The 26436-nt window shown below is 43.9% G+C and overlaps 1 protein-coding gene across 1 annotated transcript; it reads right to left on the minus strand.

Moving 5' to 3' along the window:
• Positions 1–273: 273 nt before the first annotated feature.
• On the minus strand, positions 274–26039 carry LOC115462031 (nuclear apoptosis-inducing factor 1-like). The gene is made up of 3 exons (XM_030192078.1): positions 25655–26039; positions 24159–24720; positions 274–331 (listed from the first exon to the last, which is right to left on the minus strand). Exons 1-3 carry the CDS (start codon positions 26037–26039, stop codon positions 274–276), a joined length of 1005 nt encoding a protein of 334 aa, XP_030047938.1.
• Positions 26040–26436: the final 397 nt, after the last annotated feature.

Raw genomic sequence — 26436 nt, forward strand, 5'->3', positions numbered from 1 at the left:
TGAAAAAAGAAAGACCTACATTTTATCAACTATGATAAAAGGAGGCCCAGTGCATGCCAAAAACACATGCCAACACCAGCTCAGGTTCCCTTTTGCCATAGTTTTATAAAAGGGGCATTTAATGTGCGTTAATCGTGTGCTAATGAACGCTAACGTACCTTTGTAAAGAGGGCCCTGTGTCTTTTAAGTGTGTAAAAATTATTGGGAATACACAATCAAGGAAAAAGCCATAGAAAATGAAAAAGTGAAGATTTTATTGAACTAGAAATTACACTAATAGAGGTTCACAGTGGTATCTATACCAGGAGACAGTTGAGTGGAAGTGAAAGAACTAGAAAAAGATACAAAATACAGGAATGTAAAAATTGAAATTGAGAGACTAAAGAAAAAAAAAATCAAAACTAAAATAGGGACTTTAGAAGCCATACCGATACATTAAAAAATACTACGGAGGTCTTTTATTAAGCCGAGGTAACAATTTTAGCTAACGGTAGAAATCAGCTGGTGGTAAATGCTGAGACGCCCATAAGTATATAATGGGCGTCTCGGCTTTAGCCACCAGCTGATTTCTACTGAGAGCTGATAACACTACTGTGGCTTAGTAAAAGAACCCCTAAGGGCCTGGTATTCGGCCAGAGGAAGGCAGCATGTTTGCTGTCCGCTGCCGACGCTAAACCCGGATATTGAATATTCAGGCTTGTTTTGGCCACTGAAAAGTTAACCAGCTATGCTGATGTTCAGCCATAACTGGTTAACTTTTTAGCATTCAAAGATAGGCCTGCTATTTAAGCAGCCTATTTTGACTGCTCAACATAACCGATTAAGCACTGATGAATATCTATGCCTAGCTGGCTATGTCAAGCTATGTCATGCTAGCCACTAACCAGGATATTCAGCAGGAGATGACCAGTTATCTCTCGCTAAGTAACCGTGGTTAGGCACTTAAATGCTATTGAACTGGCCAGGAGCCGTTACTGGCTGGTTAAATAGTTTTGAATATTGAGGGTAAGAATCACTTTAAAAAATAGTGTAATAATAAGATCAAAATAGGGTAACATAAGAATACAGGAGTGTTAGAGACAAATTCTGGTGCTCTATGTCATACTGTGACAGGACAGTGTGTTTTAAAGCTGTAAAATTACCTTTATTAATTCTAGAAGTGCATTTCTCTAGTTTGACCAGCATGTGGTGCATGTTTTATATTAATGCTGTTTATAGAAAAGTGCATGCCTTCTTTTAGTTTCACTTATGGGGTCTTTTACTAAAGCTTAGCTCGAGTTAGCTGCAGCAGGACCCATAGGAATAAAATGGGCCCTGCTGCAGATAACTCGAGTTAATCTTTAGTAAAAGACCCCTTAGTGAAGAAGTGAATCTACAGCCAAAACTTGTTGACTGGGCTCTGATTGTTTGAAATTGCCCAGCAGTTGTGACCCAGTCGTGGGAGGACGGTGCTAGTGTAGAGCAGACGGACCTGAGCTGTGCTGGGGATAAACCCTCTAAGTGGCCTTGGGGTAGCCCAAGGTGGATGGTTAGGCATTTCTTGACACTATCAAAGACTATATTTGCTAATTATCTCAATTCTAATTCAGTTAGAATGGTAGAACTAAGCCATCTTCACTGGCAGTTAGCTAAAACATCTCATAGGGCACAATGCACTACAATATTAAATACCACCACATTTACAAAAAAAGTAAAAGAAAATAACCAAGGGCTTATGTGAATACCACTAAAAGATTATACAAATGATTGCTGCTATAATAAACAAGTTTAACTATATCAAGCAAATAATTTGGAAGAATTTTATTGATCAACAATTATCCAAAGGCAGTATTATACAAGAGCATTTGAGACCACATGGGTACCTTCTTTAGATGCCATTTGAAGTAACGCTCTATCATAGCCTAAAAACTGATGGATAGACATAGCTTTAAATAACTTTTTTATGTTGAAAATGCATACAGAGAATTCAGCTTTCTTCATGATCATGATCAACAAGGCTACTAGAACTCAGCAGTTCAGTGGAATGGGCTATAAAGCTTACAGCATGAATAATATTGTAATAAAAATCAAATCTGTCACCATCTTAATCATCATTCACAATTATGTAGGGATCTAGGGAAAAAAGAAATAAAAGGGCACAGTAATTAGAAGGCTAATGAAGAAAAGATAAGACTGTAGTCTGATATTCCTAACATTGCCATAATTGACCTAAATTAAAGAAAGCCCATTGTTCACTCAGAAATTTCACACTGTTTAAAGCACATTGAAGAATGCTAATTGTCAACACCTACATTTTCTAAAATGAAATGCAAGCATTTTACCATGACTAATCAAAAAATATGTCTGATGGGTAGTTAATCAAAAAGAATATGTTCCACCAGGATTTTCTGTGTATGTGTATTTGCAGTTTGTACCACTTCTTTCTTCCATTAAATTTTGTAGAAGAGACTTGTCTGTTCTAAGTCTTATTGGCAATACTTTGATAAGCAAATCAAGAGACCTATTTACTAACCTGCACTAATGTTTCGAGGTTACTATGCAATAATCACCAAACTTAATACATAGAAACTGCAAAACATTTGTTCTAGCTGTTGGGGAGTCAACAGCATTGTCCTATCATCTAATGCAAAGAAAAAATGTTTAATGTGAAATAGTTAACTGTAACATTCTGTAAATGGCGTTCAAAATGTGGTGCCAAAAATATTTGTTGCTGAACAGTATTCTATAATGGGCATTCCAGGATTGGCAAATTTATATAATAGGACGTAATGCTGGGATCTCTGCCTGACTTTGGGTGCGAGGAGTCACACCAGCTGAAGCCAGGCGTGAATCCCGCTGCACAACTTGCATGCAGATCTGCATTATTCTGTAACATTGATTGCATTTAAGGGAATGCCTCTGACCACAGTGCCCCTCCCATAGCCACACCCTTTTGCATATCCACATGGAATCACTCATGTGCTATTCTATAAATAGGTGCTTAAGTGTGTTTTCATGCGGATCTGCCATTTCTGCTCCATTTCGGCACCTTGCATCTAAGGTTCTGCATCATATATAGAATTTCCCTGATAGTGTGATACAGTTAGCTATTTCTCTTCAGCTGAAATTAATTGCTACATATTTGTGCACTAACAGTTAATACTCTCTCATTGCCTCTCGCCTTGACTGCTGCAACCTACTCCTCACTGGCCTCCCACTTTGCCATCTATCCCCCCTTCAGTCCGTTCAGAACTCTGCTGCACGTCTTATCTTCCGCCTAGACCGATATACTCATATCACCCCTCTCCTCAAATCACTTCACTGGCTTCCGATCAGGTACCGCATTCAGTTCAAACTTCTCCTACTTACCTACAAATGCACTCGATCTGCAGCCCCCCCGTACCTCTCTACCCTCAACTCCCCTTATGTTCATACCCGTAACCTCTGCTCTCAAGACAAATCCCTCCTTTCAGTACCCTTCTCCACCACCGCCAACTCCAGGCTCCGCCCTTTCTGCCTCACCTCACCCCATGCTTGGAATAATCTCCCTGAGCCCATACGCTAGGCCCCCTCCCTGCCCATCTTCAAATCCTTGCTCAAAACCCACCTCTTCAATGTCACCTTCGGCACCTAACCACTATACCTCTATTCATGAAATCTAGACTGCACCAACTTGACATTTCATCCTTTAGATTGTAAGCTCCTTTGAGCAGGGACTGTCCTTTTTGTTAAATTGTACAGCGCTGCGTAACCCTAGTAGCGCTCTAGAAATGTTAAGTAGTTGTAGTAGTAGTAGTAGTAATACACATTAACTACCTCCATGTTAACTGGAAGGCTCAGGCTCATCCTATTTCTCATCCATTTCCAAGTACCCTTCTGCATTGCTTCTTACTCAATGATCTTACACAACTCCCCCAATCCTATAAAAGTTGGAAAAAATTGCATGTGCAAATTTGGGCATGCACTCAATTTGCTTCTGCAATGTAATTGAATAATGAGCCAATTAGCTCCAATAAGTCAGATCTTAACAAGCAATTATTGGTGCTAATTGGATTTATTTACCATTAACTTTCCTAACTTTTACATGCAAGTCCAAAAGTGGATGCAGCCAATGGGAGGGTCATGGATGGATCAGGGGTATTCCTTTAATTTACGTGCATTGTTATAGAATAACAGGGATCCACACCTAATTTAGGCAGGGGAATTGATACTAAGGTTACATTGGTGTAAATGGTCGCACTTAAATGTACTCACGGTTCCCCAGTGGTGTACCAAGGGGGGGGGGGCAGTGGGGGCGGTCTGCCCCGGGTGCACGCCACTGGGGGGGTGCCGCGCACCTGTCGGCTCTTCGTTTTCATGCTCCCTTTGACCTGGAACAGGTTACTTCCTGTTGCGGGGCAGAAGGAGCATGAAAACGAAGAGCCGGCAGGCGCGTGGCACCCCCCCAGGGGCGTGCACCCGGGGGGGTTCTTTCGCCAGGATCGGGATTCTTTCGCCGGGGTGGGCGTCGCGCTGTTCTGGGGGGGGGGCGCTGTACCCGGGGGGCGGGGCACATCGGCGATCCGCCCCGGGTGTCAGCCCACCTAGGAACGCCACTGCGGTTCCCAGCACTAAGTGCTTTAGTATAAATGACACCTAATTACAGGATACAAGCTAAAGTAATAATACCAACTACGATATTGAATCCTGTTTCTATAATAGAGTAACTGATAACGTAATTACTGTAAAAATTATACACAAATCATGTAAATGTTACTATTTTGAGGTAAAAGACCTCAGTGGCTTTAATAGCTCCAATAAGGAACATATGGAGGAGCCTCACAATAGCACCACCACCATCAGTCTTAAAAACTCTATTTTCCTTATACAAATTTAAGGGGATCTTTTACTAAGCGGTGGTAATCTCAATGTGGGCTTACCTCTTGCTAAACTGAAAGTACTACTGGGCTACCGTAGCAGCCCGGCGGTAGTTCCCATCACCAGCGTGCACCCAGCGGTAATTAGGCAATGCTGCACGTTGCCCGGTTACCTCCAGGTTAGCGCAGGAGCCTTCACTGCCAGGTGATAATAAGTGCCCCCCCCCCAAAAAAAAAATGGCCACACAGCAAGTGCTTCAATGACCACGTGGCCATTTCTTTGAAAAAAACATCCTTTTACCTGCTGTGGTAAAAGGGAGCCTCAGCGCGCATCAGAAACACATGCGGATGCCAGCACAGGCCCCCTTTTGCCGTAGCTTAGTAAAAGGACCCCTAAGTGACTTTATTAATTCTTGAAGTGCATTTCTCTAGTTTAGCCAGCAGGTGGTGCATGTTTTATGTTAATGCTGTTTATAGGAACGTGGATACCCTCTTTTAGTTTCACTTATGGGGTCTTTTATAATGTGTATAGCACTGCCTATGTCAAGTAGCGCTATAGAAATGATTGGTGGTAGTAGTAATGTGACTTAATACCTTCACCAATAATGTAACCATTTAATATTATTAAATCACATTTTCACCAATAAGTAATGACTACTATTCAGTGGCTTAATGTCAATATTCACGCTTTATAGTTAGGATGAAAAACATCTTCTAGTTAACCTAAGCATCTAGGCTCAATGAAGCCATCCATTTTGCCAGTCCTTGCTTCATCGGGAACCTAAGTCACAGCATCTTGTAGCTGGAGCTGGGGAGCTGATATGCAATTTATTGCATTTTTTTCACCACTGAAATAACTGAAAAGGAGCAGCTGCTGGTGAACCTGTATTATAGTGAACCTCTGCCAGCAGCTGCTTTTTTTCAGTTATTTCAGTGGTTAAAAAAAAAACACAATAAATTGCATATCAGCTCCCCAGCTCCAGCTACAAGATGCTGTGACTTAGGCTTCCGATGAAGCCAGGATTGGTGAAATGGTCTGCTCCGTTGAGCCCTGGAGCTTAGATCAGCTGGAAGATAAGTTTTTCATCGTAATTATCAAGTGTGAACATTTATATTATGACATTGAATAGTTGTCATTACTTATTGGTGAAATTTGATTCTATATTAAATGCTTACATTATTGGTGAAGGTATTAAGTCACATTACTACTACCACCAATCATTTCTATAGCGCTACTTGACATATGTAGTGCTATACACATTATATGCAGGTACTTTCTCTGTCCCTAGAGGGCTCACAATCTAAGTTTTTGTACCTGGGGCAATGGAGGGTTAAGTGACTTGCCCAAGGTTACAAGGAGCTGTAGTGGGAATTGAACCCATGTTGCCAGGAACAAAGCCCACTGCACTAACACCATTAAGCTATTCCTCCACTCCACATTAAACATCTATAAGGAAAAGAGGGTTTTAAGACTGATGATGGTGGTGCTATTGTGAGGCTTTTCCATATGCTCCTTATTGGAGCTGAAAGCCACTGAGGTCTTTTCCCTCAAAATAGTATATTTACACGATTCTTATTTCTGTATAATTTTTACAGTAATTACATTACCAGCTATCCTATTACAGAAACAGGATTCAATATTGTAGTTGGTATTATTAACTAACTTAAAGTGCCATTTATAGAATTTAGTCCTAACTGCTAGGGCTCTATATTAATGCTTAATGCAGTACGCACACTTTCAATTTGCACTAATTAATTCCCATGTTAACAGCTAATGCAGCTTAGTAAAAAGGGCACAAATAACTTTTGTAGCACAAGTGTTTAGTTGATAAATTATACCAGATAATTTGGAAAACCTTTTAAGAATTCATTTCACCCTTCTATTGACTCAAAACAACTGCCAACATTGTAAGATGGACCTTACCAGTAACCTGTGTGGTCTCATTTAAGTAACCTGTACTCTTTGTCCAAAGGCATTTTCTTCAGCATAAATAGATGCCTAGGATTGTGTTTTAAAATTATACAAGCTGTGCACATTTTATTGAAAAAAAGCAATAATGCCCAACACTAAAAATACATGGAGGGGCATAATGGAACAGAAACGCCTATCTCCATGGGCGTTAATCTCCGAGAACGGGTCCGTGAAGGGGCGGGGCGGATCGTATTTTTTAAAAGAAAAAGACGCCCATGTTTTATTCGTCAAGGTGTGAGCTGGGCGATTTTGCTTTTCAGCGATAATGGAAAATGAAATCGCCCAGCTCAAAAACGAATAAATCCAAGGCATTTGTTCGTGGGAGGGGCCAGGATTCATAGTGCACTGGTCCCCCTCACATGGCAGGACACCAACCGGGCACCCTAGGGGGCACTTTTACAAAAAACAAATAAAAGGTAAAAGAGCTCCCAGGTGCATAGCACCCTTCCCTTGGGTGTTGAGCCCCCCAAATCCCCCTCAAAACCCACTGCCCACAAGTCTACATCATTACTATAGCCCTAAGAGGTGAAGGGGGGCACCTACATGTGGGTACAGTGGGTTTGGGGGGGGTTGGACGACTAATAGCATTAAGCAGCACAATTGTAACAGGTAGGGGGGGGGATGGGCCTGGGTCCACCTGCCTGACGTCCACTGCACCCCCTAACAACTGCTCCAGGGACCTGCATACTGCTGCTTGGGAGGAGGGTATGACATTTGAGGGTGAAAGTAAAAAGTTGTGAAACATCATTTGTTGTGGTGGGAGGGGGTTAGTGACCACTGGGGGAGTCAGGGGAGGTCATCCCCGACTCCCTCTGGGGGTCATCTGGTAATTTAGGGCACTTTTGGGGGCCTTATTCGTAAAAAAACAGGGTCCAGGAAAAGTGTCCTAAATTCTAGCTCAAAACTGTTCCATTATCGGCGAAGGGCGCCCATCTCTGTTCGCCCGATAACCACGCCCCAGTTCCTCCTTCGACACGCCTTCGACACGCCCCCGTCCACTTTGTCCGCATCCGCGACGGAGTGCAGTTGAAAGCGACCCAAATTCGGCTTTTGATTATACCGCGTTATTCGTTTTTGTGAGATAAACGCCCATCTCCCGATTTAGGTCGGAACTTGGGCGTTATTCTCGTTCGATTATAAGCAGGATGGTCATTTAGGAAAAAATGCTTTATAAAGCAAACAAAAAAAGCTTGCTCTGCTGCCTAATGGATTATTGTACGTCTCTCAATGCAAGTTCAGACTTTGAAACAATTTCTAAATGTGGAGAGATGATAGAAAGTATGTGTGGGGGAGGAGGGAATTAAAAGAGGTTTGGGATAAACACAATTCTTTCGGGCTTGTTTACTGAGGGCCTCTTTTACAAAGTGACGGTAAGCCCAATGCTTACAGCTCGCTAAAAAGGAATTACCGCTGGGCTACTGCAGCAGCCCGGTGGTAGTTCTCACCCCCAACGCAACATCATATCCACTGGGTTAGCGCGGGAGCCCTTACCACAACCTCAATGGGTGGTGGTAAGGGATTCCCCCCTCCCCCAAATGGCTGCATGGCAAGTGCTTCACTTGATGCATGGCCATTTCTTTAGAAAAAGAAATACCTACCTTTTACCCACTGCGGTAAAATGGGGCCTCGTCACGCATCAACAACACACGTCGATACCAGTGCAGGTTCCCCTTTGCCGCAGCTTGGTAAAGGAGGCCTAAATTACTAAAAAAAAGGCATAGCAACACACATCATTGTCACATTTCATGGAGGATACTGGGCTAGATGGACCACTGGTCTGATCCAGTATGGCTGTTCTTATGTTCTTATGTTCTCTGCACTGGGAAAGCAAATCTCGGCCTCTTATAAATGTTTTAGGCCTGTGGGTGTTTCGTACTTGTGGGGCTGCAAGCTCATTTTAAAAAGGAAACTCCCTACTGAGTTTCACTTTAAAGGTTTCCAGCTGGCTGGTGCAGCAGAAAGACTTTTCCTACATACTTTGCAGGTTTAAAGTAAGCAGGAAATTGCAGTGGGAAGAAGACTAAGAGATTTCATAATAATTTTTGGAGTCGGTTTAATTTTTCAAATGTTGACTATTTAATTGCCCTGATATAGCTGGGGCGAAACAGGGGCCCCATCAGCATTTTCAAACTCTACCTCTACGTATGTTTGCAGATGGAAGTGGCAAGATGATGTTACATGAAGATAAGTATGTGTCTTTTTCTCACATTTTTATGGCATTTTGAAATTGTTGGAGGTGGGGTGATGGATTATGTTTTATACATTTTTATGGTTCCCTGTCATGTTGTTTAAAACAGTGGATGTTTTTCTGACCAATGATTAAATAATTCTAATATTAAACAGAAGTCTGTAATAACTGTATTTTTTCACAAAGGTCTTTTTTTCTCGACTGTGTTATTGTTGTTGACCCTTTTTTTTAAATATAAGAATATTCTAACGATTAAGAAAACTGTGCATTTTAGAATATCTGGTATTGACCTGATCAGTCTTTTTTTCTGATGAATCCATTTGTTAGTCCTCATTTTGAGCATTTTGTAGTATTTCTGTTGGATTTATCCCCAAATTCTATAAAAGTCACAAAATATTGTGTGCATAAATTTGGGCACACACCGAATTTGCATATGCAATTTAATTGAATACAAGCCAATTAGCACCAATAATTGTCTTCTTAACAAGCAATTATTGGTGAAAATTGGATTTAATTAAAATTTACATGTGTACAATTTATGCTCAGGTCCAAAACAGGAGTGCAGCCATGAGAGGGTCATGGGCAGATCAGGGGCATTCCTTTAATATACACACATTGTTATAGAATAACAGGGATCTGAAGCTAATTTAAGGCTCTTTTACAAAGCAGAGGTAAGCCCAATGCAGGCTAGGGGGTAAGGGGTCATCTCAAGTAAGAGGGCGAATGGTAAGGGGTCCAGGCAAGGAGGCTATTATTTTTCTGCTCCAATGCAAAGGACAAGCCAAACCTTTTCCTCAGTGGTAACATTCCCACATTGTGCTTACATTTAAAATCAGCTCTGTCATTCTCTGCATCAGGGCTGAACATCTAATAGCCTGATTTTAATAAACCATGCACCCATGTCTATTGTGCAAACTGACTCCTGAGCTCATGTGTCTATTGTGTGGCTGGTAACCTGTTGGCAAACTCAGCTTTAATCCTGTACTGCTGCCCACAATAGCTCTCTGCATTGGCCTGTGTGTGCCATTATAAATTAGCCTTAAATAGGCACCTACTTGGCCTGCTAACCTAGGTGACCAGTTATAAAATTACCCTGCTGTCCCAAGGGCCTTTTAGGCAGCTGCTACTCAGAAGCAAATGTGGGTGCTAGATGTAATTAGCGCCAGATTAGAACCTATGTTGCCAGTGCACGATGCTCGAAGGCCCCCACCATGAGGAATAGCATGCATGCTAAGGAATAACACATCAAGCATGCAAATGCATGCTAGTGAGCTAATTCTCTATTCCTCCCAAATACTCAGTGGGCAGCACACCAAACAAGAGCACTCCTCCTGTGGCAAAACTTGAGCCAGCTTGGAGCTGGTGTTAGGGTATGCAAAGGCATTGGAGAGGAATGGGGAGAATGGGAAGAGTCATTAATCACTCTCCCACCCTTCCAAAGACATGAGGGCCTGGAAGTTACTTCAGGCGGACGCAGTAGACGGAAGAGGCGGGTGCTAGCAGCGGCAGGGCAGCATATGGGAATCGCTGCTGCCGGGCCTGGAAAGTCACCATGACCAGGTAAAACATCGCAAAGCTGCCCCCCAAGACGCTACTCCTAAAGAGTGCCACCTGAGGACCACGCCTCAGGTGGCTTAATGGTCGGTCCGCCCCTGCCTGGGGGCAGAGATTGGGCATTTCTGCTGTAATTAGCTCACCTAGATTATCACACTCTTACCCTCCTGTTTACTAAGCTACGGTAGAGGCTGCTGTGCACTAATGCTGACAGAACCCATTCACTTTGAATGGAATGTGTCTCGGCATTGCCATGTGGCTTAGTAAACAGGGGGGTTAGTGATCAGCACATGATTAGAGCATGAGCCCTTACCACCTACAAAACTGGTGTTGGTAAATGCACATGTGCTCATTTTTTTGAATGGTCAAACACTAATGGCAATGTTAGTACATAAATAAATGTTCAGCTTAACTCTTGGCATTCCAGCTCAAAGTTCTCAACAGAGAAATCTCTGTTTTGCTTCATGCTGCGTCAGGGGATTCACAAGCACTTTGAAGTAAACTACGGCCGCATCCATTTTAGATTGTAAGCTCCTTGAGCAGGGACTGTCCTTCCATGTTTAAATTGTACAGCGCTGCGTAACCCTAGTAGCGCTTTAGAAATGTCAATTAGTAGTAGTAGTAAGCCAGTTTACTGCAAGGTGCTTGTGAGTCCCTTGATGCAGCATGAAGCAAAACAGAGATTTCTCTGTTAGGAACTTTGAGCTGGAATGCCAAGAGTTAAGTTGAAAATGCAGCTGATCTTCTAAAACAAAGAGGACATTGTGAGCAGCTTTGAGAAATGTAAGTGTGGGTGCCTTGTTATAGTTTGGATTGACTGCTCTGATGTAGCAGCTTTGCAGATAATCACTGTTGGTTTGATTATAGTTACTTATCAAATTATTGTAAAACAGTGGGTTTTTATTTTATTTTTTTACTGTAATGTGTTGCTTTCCTTAAACTCATTTAAGCTGCTATAGCTATATAAGAGCTGCTTGAATTAAGCAAGTGCTGAGGTTTTACTCCTCTATAATCTTTTAAGTATATGAACAATCAAAGGGCAGTTCTTACTTCACTGGCTACTGTATCACAAACAATCGACATTAGAACATTGCCATTAATTCAAATAATGTTAAATCGACAATTTTCTGCTGTGGTAAAAAAAAAAGGCCTTAACACACAGGAAAGACCCGTGTGAGGACATGCTAAGGCCATTTTATACAGCAGCTTAGTAAGAGGGCTCTTAAGTTTGTACCTGAGGCAGTGGAGGGTTAAATGATTTCCCCATGATCACAAGGAGCTGCTGTGGGATTTCAACCAAGCTCCTTTGGTTCTCAGTTTACTCCTCTAACTATTAAGTTACTGTCATGGTGCCCTCCACTACTTTATGTAACAATTGACACCCAAATACTCAAAACTCCGGTGCTGACACTGAACTGAACAGCGCCGGAGAAATAGCATTAGGACAGCGCAGAAGAACAAGTCCCTAATGCTCAACGCTAATGAGATGTAAATAAGGGTGCGCTTATACCACTGATGATTAGGAAGTTTGGCAGGAAGATAGTGTCTGGCACATGTGCTGAAGAATTGTGCATTAAGCACAGCTCTTAAACGCATGCCCAGACAATGCATAAAAGAAAAGCCTGTTTACTAAGCCGCACTATAGACATGCTAACATTTTTAGCGAACACTAACAATTAGCATGCACTAATGCCAGAGACACCCATAGGAATATATGGGTGACTCTAGCATTAGTACACACTAATTTTTGGGACACACTAAAAATGCTAACGCACCTTCGTAAACAGGGCCCTTTGAATATCAACCCTATAGTTATTTCATAAGTATCTGTGCTAATTTCTTATATTTTCTTTAAGACCTTTTTAGTTAATATGCTGTACTGTAGGCAAACAGATTGTTTCTGAATTTTTTTATTAGCAATTCATACTTTTTGTTGTAAACTGTCTTGTTGTAACAGTATGTAAAATATGTTTATTACTATTATTATTATTATTATTATTATTATTATTATTATTATTATTATTTCTTTTGTTCCTCCTCTTCAAGTTTGGTAGTAAGTGTTTCTTCTCCTATGTACTATTTTCCAGTACTACATTTCCCATCTACTCTGTTATGTTCATTTTGAATCTAAGGTCAACCTTGCATAATTCAAAGTCAAGTGTCAGATAAGAGTTATAATGAAGCTATTGCTAAGAATAGAATAGTTTAATTTGGCAATAGAAACAACAAATTCTTCACATACAGTACATCTTTATGAATGAGAGCTATAGACCACAGGAAAGGGAAAGGAGCTTCACTTTTTAGTACATTTGTAATCTCAGAGTATTAGAGGGCCATCATGAATTGCACTACTTAGTGTATTTGTAATCTCGTTATAGTGTCACCATGAAAAACTGCGACATTTACCTTTTTCAAAAATAAAATTCTTTAACAAGATGTCTGCCTGCTTTATTATAAAGCTGTGTTAATGAGGTAATTTAAATAAAAGAAGAGGCAATGAGAATACACAGCAAAATTCTTGAACTTTTTAGCTTCAGATTCACAGTAGAGAATGTTGATGGAGTTAAGTGATTTTTCCACACTGCCCTTCACTTCATTTTATTTCCACTTTTCATGTTGATCTGGAAAAATGAAAAGGAAATTAAAGGTGTTCCCTGCCAAGATGGCTCATTTCCCTGAAGTGAACCATCTGGATTCTGTGCACGAGTTGAATACTTATGATTTTGAGAATGATATCAACACTTCAGGCGGCCATGAGAGACCACAACCAAGATTGCCGTAAGAACAAGGAAAGCTAAGTAGAAGCATCATAGGGTTTTTTGCTTCCACAAAGTGGTCTGGGGTCTCTGTGGACAAGCAGCCTTCTAATAAGGTAAGATTCAGGAGAAATTAACAGCATGATTTGGACAATGTGAGCAATGACTTCAGGCCACAATACAAAACTTGCAAAGCTGCCATCTGTTTTACTAATCTTTTGAGAATATGATTATCAGCTCTAGTATCTCTTTACTTTGTTTTTTTTTCAGCCTACACATTTTTGTCTTCTAAAGCAATGAAATTCATATATCTAAAAATAACAGTTTTGTTTCCATTTACACAGGTCTCCTCTGCTACCAAAATCACTCTATTTGCTTGTGCTGAGTGCCTACAAAATCCTGCTTGTTCAACTATGGGGTCCTTTTAATAAGCTGTGGTAAAAAGCGGCTTTTGTGCACCTTTAAGCGGGTGTTTCCCACGTGCTAAGGCCATTTTTACCACAGCAGTAAAATGGACAGTTTTCTATTTTTTTCAATTAATGGCCAGGGGGGATTCTATATATAATGCGCCTAAATTATGCACAGAAATTGTTTTGCCTGTATAGTAAAGAGGATGACATTTAGTAAATGCTAATGTTCACCAATGCACACTAAGCTGTAGTAAAATGGCCCCTTAATAAATATGTTTTACTAATTAGTTAGATAAGATGTATCACCTAGAACTGTTGCCTCTTTTTCTGAGTGGATCTCACCGTGTCTGGAAAAACACAAAATTTCAGATCCAAGGTCAAAAGACAGACCTTAGGGCCCCTTGTACAAAGCTGTGGCAAAAGGGGGCCTGCGCTGGCGTCTGTGTGTTTTTGACACACGCTATGGACCCCTTTTACCACAGCGAGTAAAAGGAAGGTCTTTGTTTTTTTCAGGAAAAGGCCATGTTGCAAGTGATGCACATGGATGGATGGAGGAGTTGGCGGGGAGAGAGGAGAAATGCTAGACTTGGATGGAGGAGAGGGGAGAGAGAATTATTGCTTTATATGGATACAGGGGAGGGAAGAGAGAGGAGAAATGCTGGACATGGATGGAGGGGAGGAAAGAAAAAAGAAGATGCACACAATTCGCTTACCATGTACATGCAAGGGGGAGGGTAGGAGAATAGTGGGTCATGGATGGGACTAATATTTAGGTGCATAGCTTACAAAATACGATAAGTTAGAAGCTGGTGCTGCATTTAAGTGCACCCACTTACATCTGCCATTGACATGGCATAAAGAGATTACACTGAAATGCAGGCATATTGATGTCATATATATACATTTAGGACTACATTCCGTAAATGGTGCTCAAATTTGGGCACTAAAAAAAATGGGCACTGAGTGCTATTCTATAAATGGCGCTCTGACTTGGGCTGCATTTATAGAAAAGTGCTTAGCACCAGGATCTGTGCCCAATATTGGGCACAATGATTTACAGCAACTGAAACCTGGTCTATATCCTCCTGCCTAAACTAGGCATGGATCCCCCAAATTCTATAATACTGCATGAATCTTTAGTGAACGCCCCTGACCCATCCATGCCTCAACCATGGCCATGCCCCATTTTCAGCTGCATTTAAGTAATTTACATGTGCATCTTTATAGAATAGCATCTAGCAAGATGCACAGGTAAATTCAAATTGGTGTCAATTAGCACAAATAATTGTTAACATCCAATTATTGGCACTAATTGGCTCATTACTCAATTTAATTGCATTCTACTCTATGTTCTCATTCAGGCCCCACTGAGTAGAAGCACCAAGGTGGAAAATCCACCATTATTCTCGTTCCAACAAACTTTCAGCACCACCTTGGAATGTTACCTTGTAACTTCTTTGTGTGACTGTGTTTGTTTATATTTTTGGATATTGGTATTTTATTAATCTTTTTTTTTTTTACATAATTGTGTTTCTATTGATAAAGCTTTGTTGATTGCAACATGTCTTTGGATCTATCACGCTGTTCACTCACTGAGGGGACCTTTTACAGAGCAGTGGTAAGTTCTTTTGGGACTACCACTGGACCAACATGGCCGCCGGCAGTAGTCCCGCCCCATAGTGTACCATTTCCGGGGGACAAGCCGGCAGTAATTGGGCATTGCCACATGCTGCCCAGTTACCACCGGGTTAGTGCAGGAACCCTTATCACCATCTCAATGGGTGGTGGTAAGGGATCCCCACTGCATGGCCACACAGTAAGAGTTATCTCATCGTGTGGCCATTTTTTTGGGGGGGAGGGGGGTTACTGACTGCAGGAAAAAGGGCCCTGGTGTGCAGGAAAAATGGCCCCCGCCACTAGCACAGGGCATTTTTCTACAGCTTAGTAAAAAGACCCCTTCGATATGCAGAGAAGTTGTTGCTTGATGTTGCATCATTTCTAGCTTTCAAGCTTGCAAGCATATTTAAGAAATTAAAATAAATGAATAGAAAATAAATACCACACCTCAATATTTTATGTTGCTGGCTCTTTATTGTGGCATTCGCTTCTTGTTGAAATTCACAGAATTAACAACTTTCTCCCTTTTCAGAATCATTTTTAGTAATGCTTTTTACTATGGAGTACCTAACTGTTAGTTACTACCACTCCTGATTGATTTCACTGTTATATGATGCTATGTTTTACCATTATGTCCTTGATGTTAAAGTCCATTTTATATATTTCATACTGCTTTATGTCATTCATTTTATTATTGTAAACCATCTAAAATTGGCAGATAGTGCAAGCTACAAAGTTTGTAAATGAAATAAAATCAAACAATAAAAATACATTCTTCTGGCCTCTACAAGGCATTAACTTTAGCGATGTATATCTAGAGTTTTAAACACGAAGCTGTTTATTATGAAGAATTGAATCCAATCTTCAATTCTATTCTTTATTTAATAAAATTGATGACAAGATAAACAACTCAATCACTTACTGCTGCGCTGAGATGGATTCTGATCCTGTACAGATTGAGTCGGAGTCTATGAACAGCCCCTCTCCAGTGACTGGTGCTTGAAATAGTGAAACAGAGAACTAACAATACCACAGCATATACAGCACATGAAACCGCACAGCAACACAAGTAAAAAAATCACTCTGAATGCTAGCCTGAGAGGAAACAAACAAGTAACTGAAAAACAAGCAAGCATGGAGAAATTTAGGTCTCTCAACACATTACACATTGGATCTATAACCTAGGCACAGCTTCCATCTCTCTCCTCAAGAGAGCAATCGGAGGGAAGGGGGAATTTTGCTCCTATGGCAAAGCCTTACTGGTGCTAACTAACTAAGGAGGTCTTTTACTAAGCCATGCTAGTGTTTTTAGCTCATGTTAAAAATCAGCTGGCGCTAATACCTGAGATGCCCATAAATGCTTCAGCGTTTAGCACCAGCTAATTTATAGCATGAGCTAAAAATGCTAGTTCTGCTTTGTAAAAGATCCCCACTTATGAGGTTCAAACACTCAAAAAAAAAAGTTTTTTAGGGGGAGAAGAAAGACTTCAAAGATGTTTCATAAAGGTCATGTCCATATTATTTTTGGACACAGGAACATTTCCTTTTCATTGGTCTTTAAAATTCCTCATTTTTATGTATAAAAAGTGCTACCAAATTTCATGCACAATTCTTTAAATCCAAACTTGAATAAATTCAAGTAGTGATTAGCTCACCATGGTGATTTAACATCAGACTTCTCTTTTCATGCCCAACAGGGCCACAGTTTCACTTCAGTAAGCATCCTCAGGGGCTCTGTGCTTTTTTTCTAATTCATCACACAAAATTCTCTGTTGATCTGTATTATGTGGACCAGTGGCTGAGATCCAGAGAATTGTTCCTTTCTCCCAGTTATGCTTTTATATCTTCATTTTCTGCCTTCACACAATGCCTAGCAGCCAAGCAGGTCAGTATTTGCCAGTGCTTTTTTGTGCCGGTATGCGCCGGTATGGCATACCGGCACCTTTTTTTGCGGTCCGGCTCACCTGCCCGCTCTCTTCCGTTTGTGCACCCGGCCGTGCTCCCTGCATTGCAAAACTTTTGTTTACCTGAAGTCACGGCGAACCGGCAGTGAAAGCAGAAGGCAGGCAAGAAGGCTCTCCTCCTCGTCGCTCGCTTCCCTTCCCTCTCAGTGCATCCTGCCCTCCTCTGATGTAATTTCCTTTCCTCGAGGGCAGGACGTGCTGAGAGGGAAGTGAGCAATGAGGAGGCAAGCCTGCCTGCTGCTTTCACTGCTGGTTCACCGCGACTTCAGTAAACAAAAGTTTTGCAATGCAGGGAGCACAGCCGGGTGCACAAACGGAAGGGAGCGGGCAGGTGAGGGCGGGCAGGTGGTGCTGAGGTTTGAATGATCTCGGGGGCAGCTGGAGACTGGGGCAAGTCAGTGGACATGGAAAGGAGGGAGAGGAAGGGGGCAAAAGAGAATCGCTGGACATGGAGGGGAGAGAAGGAGAGGGGATAGAGGAGAGGAGAATTGCTGGACATGGAGGGGAGGGGAGGTGATAGGAGAGAGGAGAGGAGAATCGCTGGACATGGATGGGAGGGGAGGACAGGGGAGAGAGGAGAATCATTCTGGACATGGATTGGATGGGATGGGATGGGAGGGGAGGGCAGGGCAGGGCAGGGGAGAGAGGAGAATTGCTGGACATGGATGGGAGGGGAAGGCAGGGAAGAGAGAATTGCTGGACATAGATAGGAGGGGAGGGTAGGGGAGAGAGGAGAATCGCTGGACATGGATGGGATGGGAGGGGAGGGCAGGGGGAAAGGAGAATTGCTGGACATGGATGGGATGGGAGGGGAGGGCAGGGGAGATAGGAGAATCGCTGGACATGGAGGGAAGGGCAGAGGAGAGAGGAGACATGCTGGACGTGGATGGGAGGGGAAGGCAGGGGAGAGAGAATTGTTGGACATGGATGGGAGGGGAGGGCAGAGGAGAGAGGAGAGAGGAGAATCACTGGACATGGGAGGAGAGGGCAGGGGAGAGAGGAGACATGCTGGACATGGATGAGGGGATGGAAGACAGGAAAGAGATGCACATGGATTGGAGGGGGAGGGCAGGGGAGAGAGGAGAACTACTGGACATGTATGGATGGAGGAGTTGGCGGGGAGAGAGGAGAAATGCTGGACTTGGATGGAGGAGAGGGGAGAGAGAATTATTGCTTTATATGGATACAGGGGAGGGAAGAGAGAGGAGAAATGCTGGACATGGATGGAGGGGAGGAAAGAAAAAAGAAGATGCACATGGACGGAGTTGAGGGAAAGGGAAGAGAGGAGAAAAATTGCACATGGATGGAGAAAATAGGCAAAATCTGGATCCACGTTATACCTCCTCCAGTCAATTCCACGGAGCAGGACCCAGCTTTTGCTTATGGATGCAGGGCAAGAAGTGAAGAAAGGAGGAAAGTAAAGAAATAAACGGAAAGGAAGCCCTGGAAACTGAGTTAAGAGAACAGATAGAGAGCAGCAGAATCAGAGAGTGGGACCAATATGGATAGAAAAACAAAGTCACCAGACAACAAAGGAAGAAAAAAATCATTTTATTTTCATTTTAGTGTTTGGAATATGTCCAATTTGAGAATTTACATCTGCTGTCTTATTTTGCACTGGGTATACTGGAGCTGTAACAGCTTACAGAAATTATTTATAATGAAAAAAAAATTATGTTATTTTTTTTCTCCTATACTAGTGTAATATTTTCAATGATGTCTGTTTATATGCACCATGGCTGGTATAAGGGGTGTGGCTAATGTGGGTGTGGCTATCATAAGGGCAGAGCCATATGTGGTGATCCCGCCCATAATGAGTACCGGCACCTTTTTTTCCTACAAAAAAAGCACTGGAACAAAGATTTGTGTATGAAACTGTCACTCTTTCTTCAAGATACATGTAATAGCTGCTGCTCCCCTTCCAGGCCGGAAGCAAAGGCTGTATCCTGGGGATATAGCTCTCTATATTCTTCTCCCCAGCATGGGAGTTTTAAAGACCGGTATACAAAAATAATACAAACTTAACTTTTGTGACAGGTTTCTGAGGTCTTCTTTCCCCCCCCCCCCCCCCCAAAAAAAAAAAAAAAATCATTTCTTGAGTGTTTGTATTTGAGCCTTGCAAGTGGTTCAGGGCCCCTTTTATGAATCAGCGGCAAAAGGGAGTCTGTGCTAGCATTGGCATGTGTTTTAGATGTGCCGAGACCCCCATTTATCTCAGCGGGCAAAAAGGCAGGTCTTTGTTTTTTTCAGGAAATGGCCATGCAACATGTGAAGCACTTGCTACACGGCCATTTTAGTGGGGCGCACTTACCCGCGGTAACCTAGCAGTAACTGGGCAGTGCTGTGCACTGCTCGATTACTGCCGGGTACACACTGGTGCTACAAAAATAAAAATATTTTTGAAGCACCGGATATGACACACACTGGGTGTGGGAACTATCACCGGACTGGAGCAGTAGCCCAGCGGTACTTCTTTTTTAGCAAGCGGAAAGTCCGAGTTGGGCTTATCGCCGCTTTGTAAAAGGATCCTTCAATTAGTTAGAGCCGATATGGCTTTTTGCCATATTTATACTTCTTACTTTAAGTTTGTACCTGCATGGGCTGCACATCTTGACTATTGAATTCTGACCCTCCAAGTATGCCCTGAGGCAAGCAATAACTACAAAGCTCCAAAAGGCATTGTGACCAAAACATAGGTGTTATAAGGGCTAATCACAGAGGGCTGCAGAAATGCAGGGATTAGATTCCTATACATAGTTTACAAAATATACAAATATATAATCTGTCACATGCAATGGAGGCAGAACAGACATGCAAAAATGTCTGCAGCTGAGCAACTTAATCACTGGCAGTGCAGCTGCACTTAACCGCCTCATCTTAAGGTACCAGTAAGTTCAGCTCCACTATCAGCAGTTGTGACAGCTAGTGTATAGTACTGACCCATGCACTAGCTTTCATAACCAGCCATACCTCCACCTACCTTTGCCACACTTAGATTCCGCCCACTCCTGCGTTAACAAGCTAACACAGGGTGTTTAAAGCAAAGACTCCCTTTCAAGCCCATGTTACTGTCTACTGCACTGAAAACCCTGCATTAGCAGTTTAGTAAAACGACCTGTTAAGTTTTGGGCATTATCACATCTAGGTTAAATCTAAACATTATGTAATATTCATCCCCTTTACCCTGGTAATGTTAATGAGATAATTAGCATACTTTTGCATGCTATTACTTCTATCATAAACGTTTGTGTTAACTAATGCAAACATTTAGCATCTATTAAAACTTGCATTAGTACCATTGCATTTTGATGCTACTTGGGATACACCAGAAGGATATTTAGGGGAAGATAGTAGATAAGAAACCCCCATCATTATCTCAGCTTTGGCAGAAAAGTAATTGAATTTTGCAGTTACTGCCTGAAATGTCCTTGATTGTGGAGATCCTCTTTTAGAATATTACTGGATATAAAGGGTCTGCTAGAAGCAAGTGTGTGCGTTGGGGGGAACAAATATATTAATTGTGGACAATTCAAGAAGGTACCTGTGGTAATACCCTTTAATCTTTACCCACTGGGGAGACTTTTACTAAGGCACGCTAAACGTTAGAAATGTCCATATATTCCTATGGATGTCTCTAATGTTTAGCACGCCCTAAATATTAGCATGCACTAAAAATGCTAGTGTGTCTTAGTAAAAGAGACCCTAAATTTGATAGCAGTAAAAATGAAATCTAAATAAAAAAAAGAGCCAATCCAAAGGAGTAGGAAGACGTTGCCGCAGTGGCACTTAGCCCTAAGACCCCTGACATAAGGGAGTGCAGTTGTCCTACAGACCTCTGTTTACAAAAGAACATATGAATAGACGTTGTTGGTCAGACCAATGGTCCATCTAGCCGAGTATCCTGTTTCCAACAGTATCCAATCCGGGTCACAAGTATCTGGCAGAAACCCAAATAGTGGCAGCATTCCATGCTACCAATCCCAGGTCAAACAGTGTCCAAATATTTTTTTTAAACCTAGATACACTAACCACTGTTACTACATGTTCTGGCAACAAGTTCCAGAGCTTAACTATTCATTGAGTAAAAAATATATTTCCTCCTATTGTTTTAAAAGTATTTACATGTAACTTCATTGAGTGTCCCCTAGTCTTTGTACATTTTGAAAGAGTAAAAAAAAATGTTTCACTTCTATTTGTTTTTTATCACTCAAGATTTTATAGACCTCAATCATCTTTTTTCCAAGCTGAAGAGCCCTAACCCCTTTAGCCTTTTCTCATATGAGAGGAGTTCCATCCCCTTTATCATTTTGGTCGCTCTTCTTTGAATCTTTTCTAATTCTGCTATATCTTTTTTTAAATATGGTGATCAGAACTAAACACAGTACTCTAGGTGAGATTGCACCATGGAGTGATACAGAGGCCTTATATTATTCTTGGACTTATTTACCATCCCTTTCCTAATAATTCTTAGAATCCTGTTTGCTGTTTTGGTTGCAGCCACACACTGGGCAAAAGATTTCAGCGTGCTATGTAAAATGACAGATCTTTTTCTTGGGTGTTGACTCCAAAGGTGGACCTAGCATTAGATAACTATGATTTGGATTGTTCTTCCCAATGTACATTACTTTTGATTTGTCCACATTAAATTTTATTTGCCATTTGGATGCCCTGGGGCTTATTTTCGAACGCTAGAGGCGCACAAAAAGCGACACAAACGGCACATGGACGTTCCCATGGACGAAAGACGCCCAAAGCCAATAATCGAAAGGGGGCCGTAAGGACGCGCCTAATGCAAAAACGCCCATCTACGGCCGGCGACATAGGGGGCGTGTCGTGGGCGTGTTATGGGCGGTGTTACGCGTTGGGCGTCCGTACCATATTACGGCTTGCGAAATGGTTTAGTATGTGCCAGAACATGGGCGTTCCTCGGTAGACCTCATATAAAAGCGACCAGCGGAAGGGGGAAATTGTCTATAGACCAAGTAGCGATTTTGTGTAGTTGGAGAGTGGTGACATATTTGTTGAGAGAGAAAGCTGAATCGTTGTTTGGAGAGAAAGCGGAGTACCTGTTACCTTTGCGGGTGTGCCCTAGTCCGAACCTCTTTACCCTCACCTACCTGTTTTGTGTTGTACCCTTTCATCCTTCCCTACCCCTTCTAGCCCCCAAACTCCTTCCCCTCACCCTATCCCTCTCCATTCAATGTTCCCACGTGCATACGTCATTCCCTTACCTGTTTGGAGTCTCTGTTTGTCCTGTGTACTGCTGCAGCGTGTGTTTGGCAGTGAGTGGCTAGAGGGTGTGGTCGGAGAGTGCTTGCAAGTGCAGTGTGGTTGTGGTGGTGGGAGTGAGCTTATAGGCAATGGACGCACTAAATGCACTGGCGATGCACATGGTGGAGGAAGAGATGCCCCCCCGTAGGGGATACTCACGCCCCAGGGTGTTCAGGCCCCGCACCACTTTCCTTGACCTCACTGACCTCCAGTGTATCACTAGGTACAGGTTTGATAAGGCAGCCATTCAGCACCTGTGTGACCAGCTCCAAACACTCCTGCAGGCCCGGACCCATAGGAACAACCCTATCCCCGTGCACCTAAAACTCACTGTCGCTCTCTCTGTTCTGGCCACTGGGAGTTTCCAGTCTGTGCTTGCTGTCAACACGGGGCTCACCCAGGCTTCCATTTCCAACTGCCTTACCCACTTCCTTGATGCCTTCCTTACCCACACCTCTGACTACATCACCTTCCCCACCACCCCCCAGGCCCTGCACAACAACATGGCTGCCTTCTATGCTGTAGCTAGATTCCCCTCGGTCATAGGTGTGATTGATTGCACACACGTCGCACTCAGACCCCCCCGGGCACACGAAGCCACCTACAGAAACAGGAAGGCATTTCATTCAATGAACATGCAAGTTGTGTGTGATGCCCAGGGGGAGATAATAGACGTGTGTGCCAGGTACCCCGGTTCCACCCATGATGCCTACATCCTACAGCACTCAGGCATCTTCCGCAGGTTTGACCGAGGGGAGATCACTGGCGGATGGCTCCTAGGTAAGTGCAGCATGGATCTGCCCAACCTAGACCTCTTCCACAACCCACACACACACCTCCAAACAATACACACTCATCTTTCTCATTTTGCTTCTCCTCAAAGGTGACAGAGGCTACCCGCAGCGGAGCTGGCTCATGACCCCCCTGGTGCATCCACAACCAGGGTCGGAGGAGACCTACAACAGCAGGCATGGGACCACCCGTGTCATCATAGAGCGGGCCTTTGGCCTACTGAAGAACAGGTTCCGGTGCCTGGACCGGTCTGGAGGGGAGCTCCTCTACAGCCCCCAAAAGGTGGCCAAGATCTTCGTAGCCTGCTGCATGCTCCATAATTTGGCCCTGCGCAGATGACAGCCCCTCCCAGAGGAGCCACAGCCACCAGAGCAGCAGGCCCCAGAGGAAGAGGATGAGGAGCCCCCTCCACCTCCCACCCACAGAGCAGAGCAGACCGCACACCAGCTGGGGGTCAGAGCAAGGCAACGACTCATAGAGACAAGTTTTGTGTGAGAGTAAGTTGAAATTTATTCATAGCAATCACATATGTGTTCACCATCACCCCTCCACCACCATCAGCCCCTCTCCCCCCATGTCCCATCACTTTCCACGACCCCTCCCCTGGGCTCTTCCCTTCGCCTTGCCCCGTCCCCTCCTACCCCTCCCACCGTGTTCGGTTGCAGCTGGTGCTGCAGGGGAAGTCTTTTCAGAGTGCTCTGATGAGGAGCTGCTCTCACTGTCCTGTGTATGCAGACGGCAGCCTGCTTCCTCAGCTGCCCTTTCAAAGGCAGGCCACCTTGTAGTGCTGCCCTCCAACCTGGCCACAGGACCCAGAATGGGAGCTGGTCTGGTGGGTGGTGCAGCAGTGGCTGGGGAGGCGGATGACCTCAAGGTCCTCCGTTTAGCCACTGGTTGCTGGCCACTAGAGGACGTTGAGGCCAGTTCCTGGTGCTGCAGCACGGCTGGAGTAGGTGGTGTCAGGTCACGGCGCAGGCCCTCGATGCTATGCTTCAGCTGTTGGAGTTGCTGGAGCATAGCATGTTGGCCCTCTACCGCCTCCCGCTGCACCTGGAGCGCCTCCCGCTGCACCTGGAGCACCTCCCGCTGCACCTGGAGCTTCTCCTGCTGCACCTGGAGCTTCTCCTGCCGGTGTTCATGCAGCTCCACATTGTGGCGCAGCAACTGAGTTGTCACACGCATCAGTTGCCTCCTGTGGCTCGATAGCCTCTGGCGAGGAGGTGACCCCCTTTCTCCATCCTCTTCATTATCAGCAAAGGCTGCAGGTGGTGTAGCTGCAGGTATTCGCTCTGCTGCTGCTGCTGCAGGTGATGGAGGTGATGGAAGTGGAGGTAGCGCCTCTTCGTCTTCTGCTGCTGCTGCTGCAGCAGGTGGTGGAGGTAGTACCTCTTCTGCTGCTGCTGCTGCTGCAGTTCTTTGCTGGGCCTGTAGCCCACTAGGCCCAGCCTCATCTGAGTGGCTGTCATCACCTGCATAGCAAAAGGGGGAGGAAGTGTGTTGGTGAAAATATCCCACTGTTGTTTTTCAGCATTCGTATACATGGCCCCACTCTTGAAGACCCAGCAAGGAGATGGTGAGGAATAGGATTAGCAGGCAAGCCACAGATATGATTGTACATGGGACAGAGCTGGAGACCAGGACAGGAGAGACTGATGTGAAAGGCAAAGGTGCTGGAGGAAGACCCAAGAGAAGGACAGTAATCACCAACTCTGAGGATGTCCTTCCACATCCTTTTTGTTTTTGTTGGGTTTTTTGTAACTGAAGGACATATGTGCATGTCTTCTTTTACTACTGACTTCCTAGACTGGCTACAACTGGTGTATGAACCACGTTGCTGGCTACAGCACAGAGGTGTGGGAAGGATATATGCAGAGTTTGGAAATGGTAAAAGAGGAGGGAGTGGGGAAGGGCCCCACAGCTGTGACACAGTGCCAACCTACACATTACTACTAATCCTTTAGGCATATGTAGCACTGTACATGTGAACATGAAGAGACAGTCCCTGCACAATAGAGCTTACATTCTAATTAAGTCACACAGACAGACAGGGCAACTAAGAGCGAAGGGAATTACTAAGGTGGGGATAGTGAGTAAGGGTCTTGAGCAAGTGAGTAGTGGTTAGGAGTTCAAAGCAGCATCATAAAGGTGGCCTTTTAGGCTAGGTTTGAAGACAGTCAGATACACACATTGCTGACACTACTCCCCCCACCTCCCTCCTCCTGTCCCCCAATTGTGTAAAACAGAGTGTAGTGCAGCAGTACAACAGATACCCCAGCTTCATAAGGGTCAACCTACCTGTGCCCTCAGGCTGTGCTGATGTGTCAAGGGTCCCAGGGACGCCATGAATGCCCTCCTGGGGTAACAGGCGGTGAACAATCCGCTCCAGGGGTGTCAGGTTTGTGGTGTCATGTGCTGGGGGGTTCCCACCAGCCTTCCGTCTCACATCCCGTCTCAGCCTGCGCCACTTACGTTTGCAGTCTTCCACATCTCTGCCACTGTGGAAGACTGCATTCAGGTGGTCCCGGACCGCCTCCCATTCCCGCTGCTTGGTAGTAGCAGCGAGTCTCTGGCCTGTGGGAGCAAACAGAAATGTGTGTCTTCTGTCTATCTCCTGCACCAGGAGCTCGATTTCGGCATCGGTAAAATTACCCTTGCGGGTCGGAGGCAGCCTCGGTGCCATTGTAACAAAGCGATTCGAAAATCCGGAGAAAAACGCCTAAATACTCGCCAGACACGCCCATGTTGAAGGGGGAATGGGCGGCCTTGAGATAGGCGTTGATTGTTTGATTATGGACAAAATCCCTACACGTACCCAGCTCATCCAGCGATTTGGGCGTCCGTGATTACGATTATGGGCGGAGTACTATGAGCGTCCCCAGCTGCACTGTGTTGTGGGCACGATTCTGATTATGGGTGGAGCCGTATGGGCGTCCTCACCTACATTCCTTTTAGTGCTGGCCTTTTAAACGGGCTGTTTGCTTGCACTTTACCGATTGTTCTTTACATTGGGGGGGGGGGGGGGGTGTATGCGTTTCAACACCTGTTTGTTTGTACGGTTTGTATTTTTCGTGTCATCT

Source organism: Microcaecilia unicolor, chromosome 2 (assembly GCF_901765095.1).
Source record: "Microcaecilia unicolor chromosome 2, aMicUni1.1, whole genome shotgun sequence".
Lineage (NCBI taxonomy): Eukaryota > Metazoa > Chordata > Amphibia > Gymnophiona > Siphonopidae > Microcaecilia > Microcaecilia unicolor.

Excerpts from the sequence above, each read along its gene's own strand:
- LOC115462031 (XM_030192078.1), bottom strand. The coding sequence starts at position 26,039 with ATGGCACCGAGGCTGCCTCCGACCCGCAAGGGTAATTTTACCGATGCC. Across the intron at positions 24,721-25,654 it reads AGCACAGCCTGAGGGCACAG|CAGCAGCAGCAGAAGACGAA; the intron begins GTAGGTTGACCC and ends CACCTGCTGCAG. Across the intron at positions 332-24,158 it reads ATTCTGGGTCCTGTGGCCAG|TTCTTTCACTTCCACTCAAC; the intron begins GTTGGAGGGCAG and ends ATCTTTTTCTAG.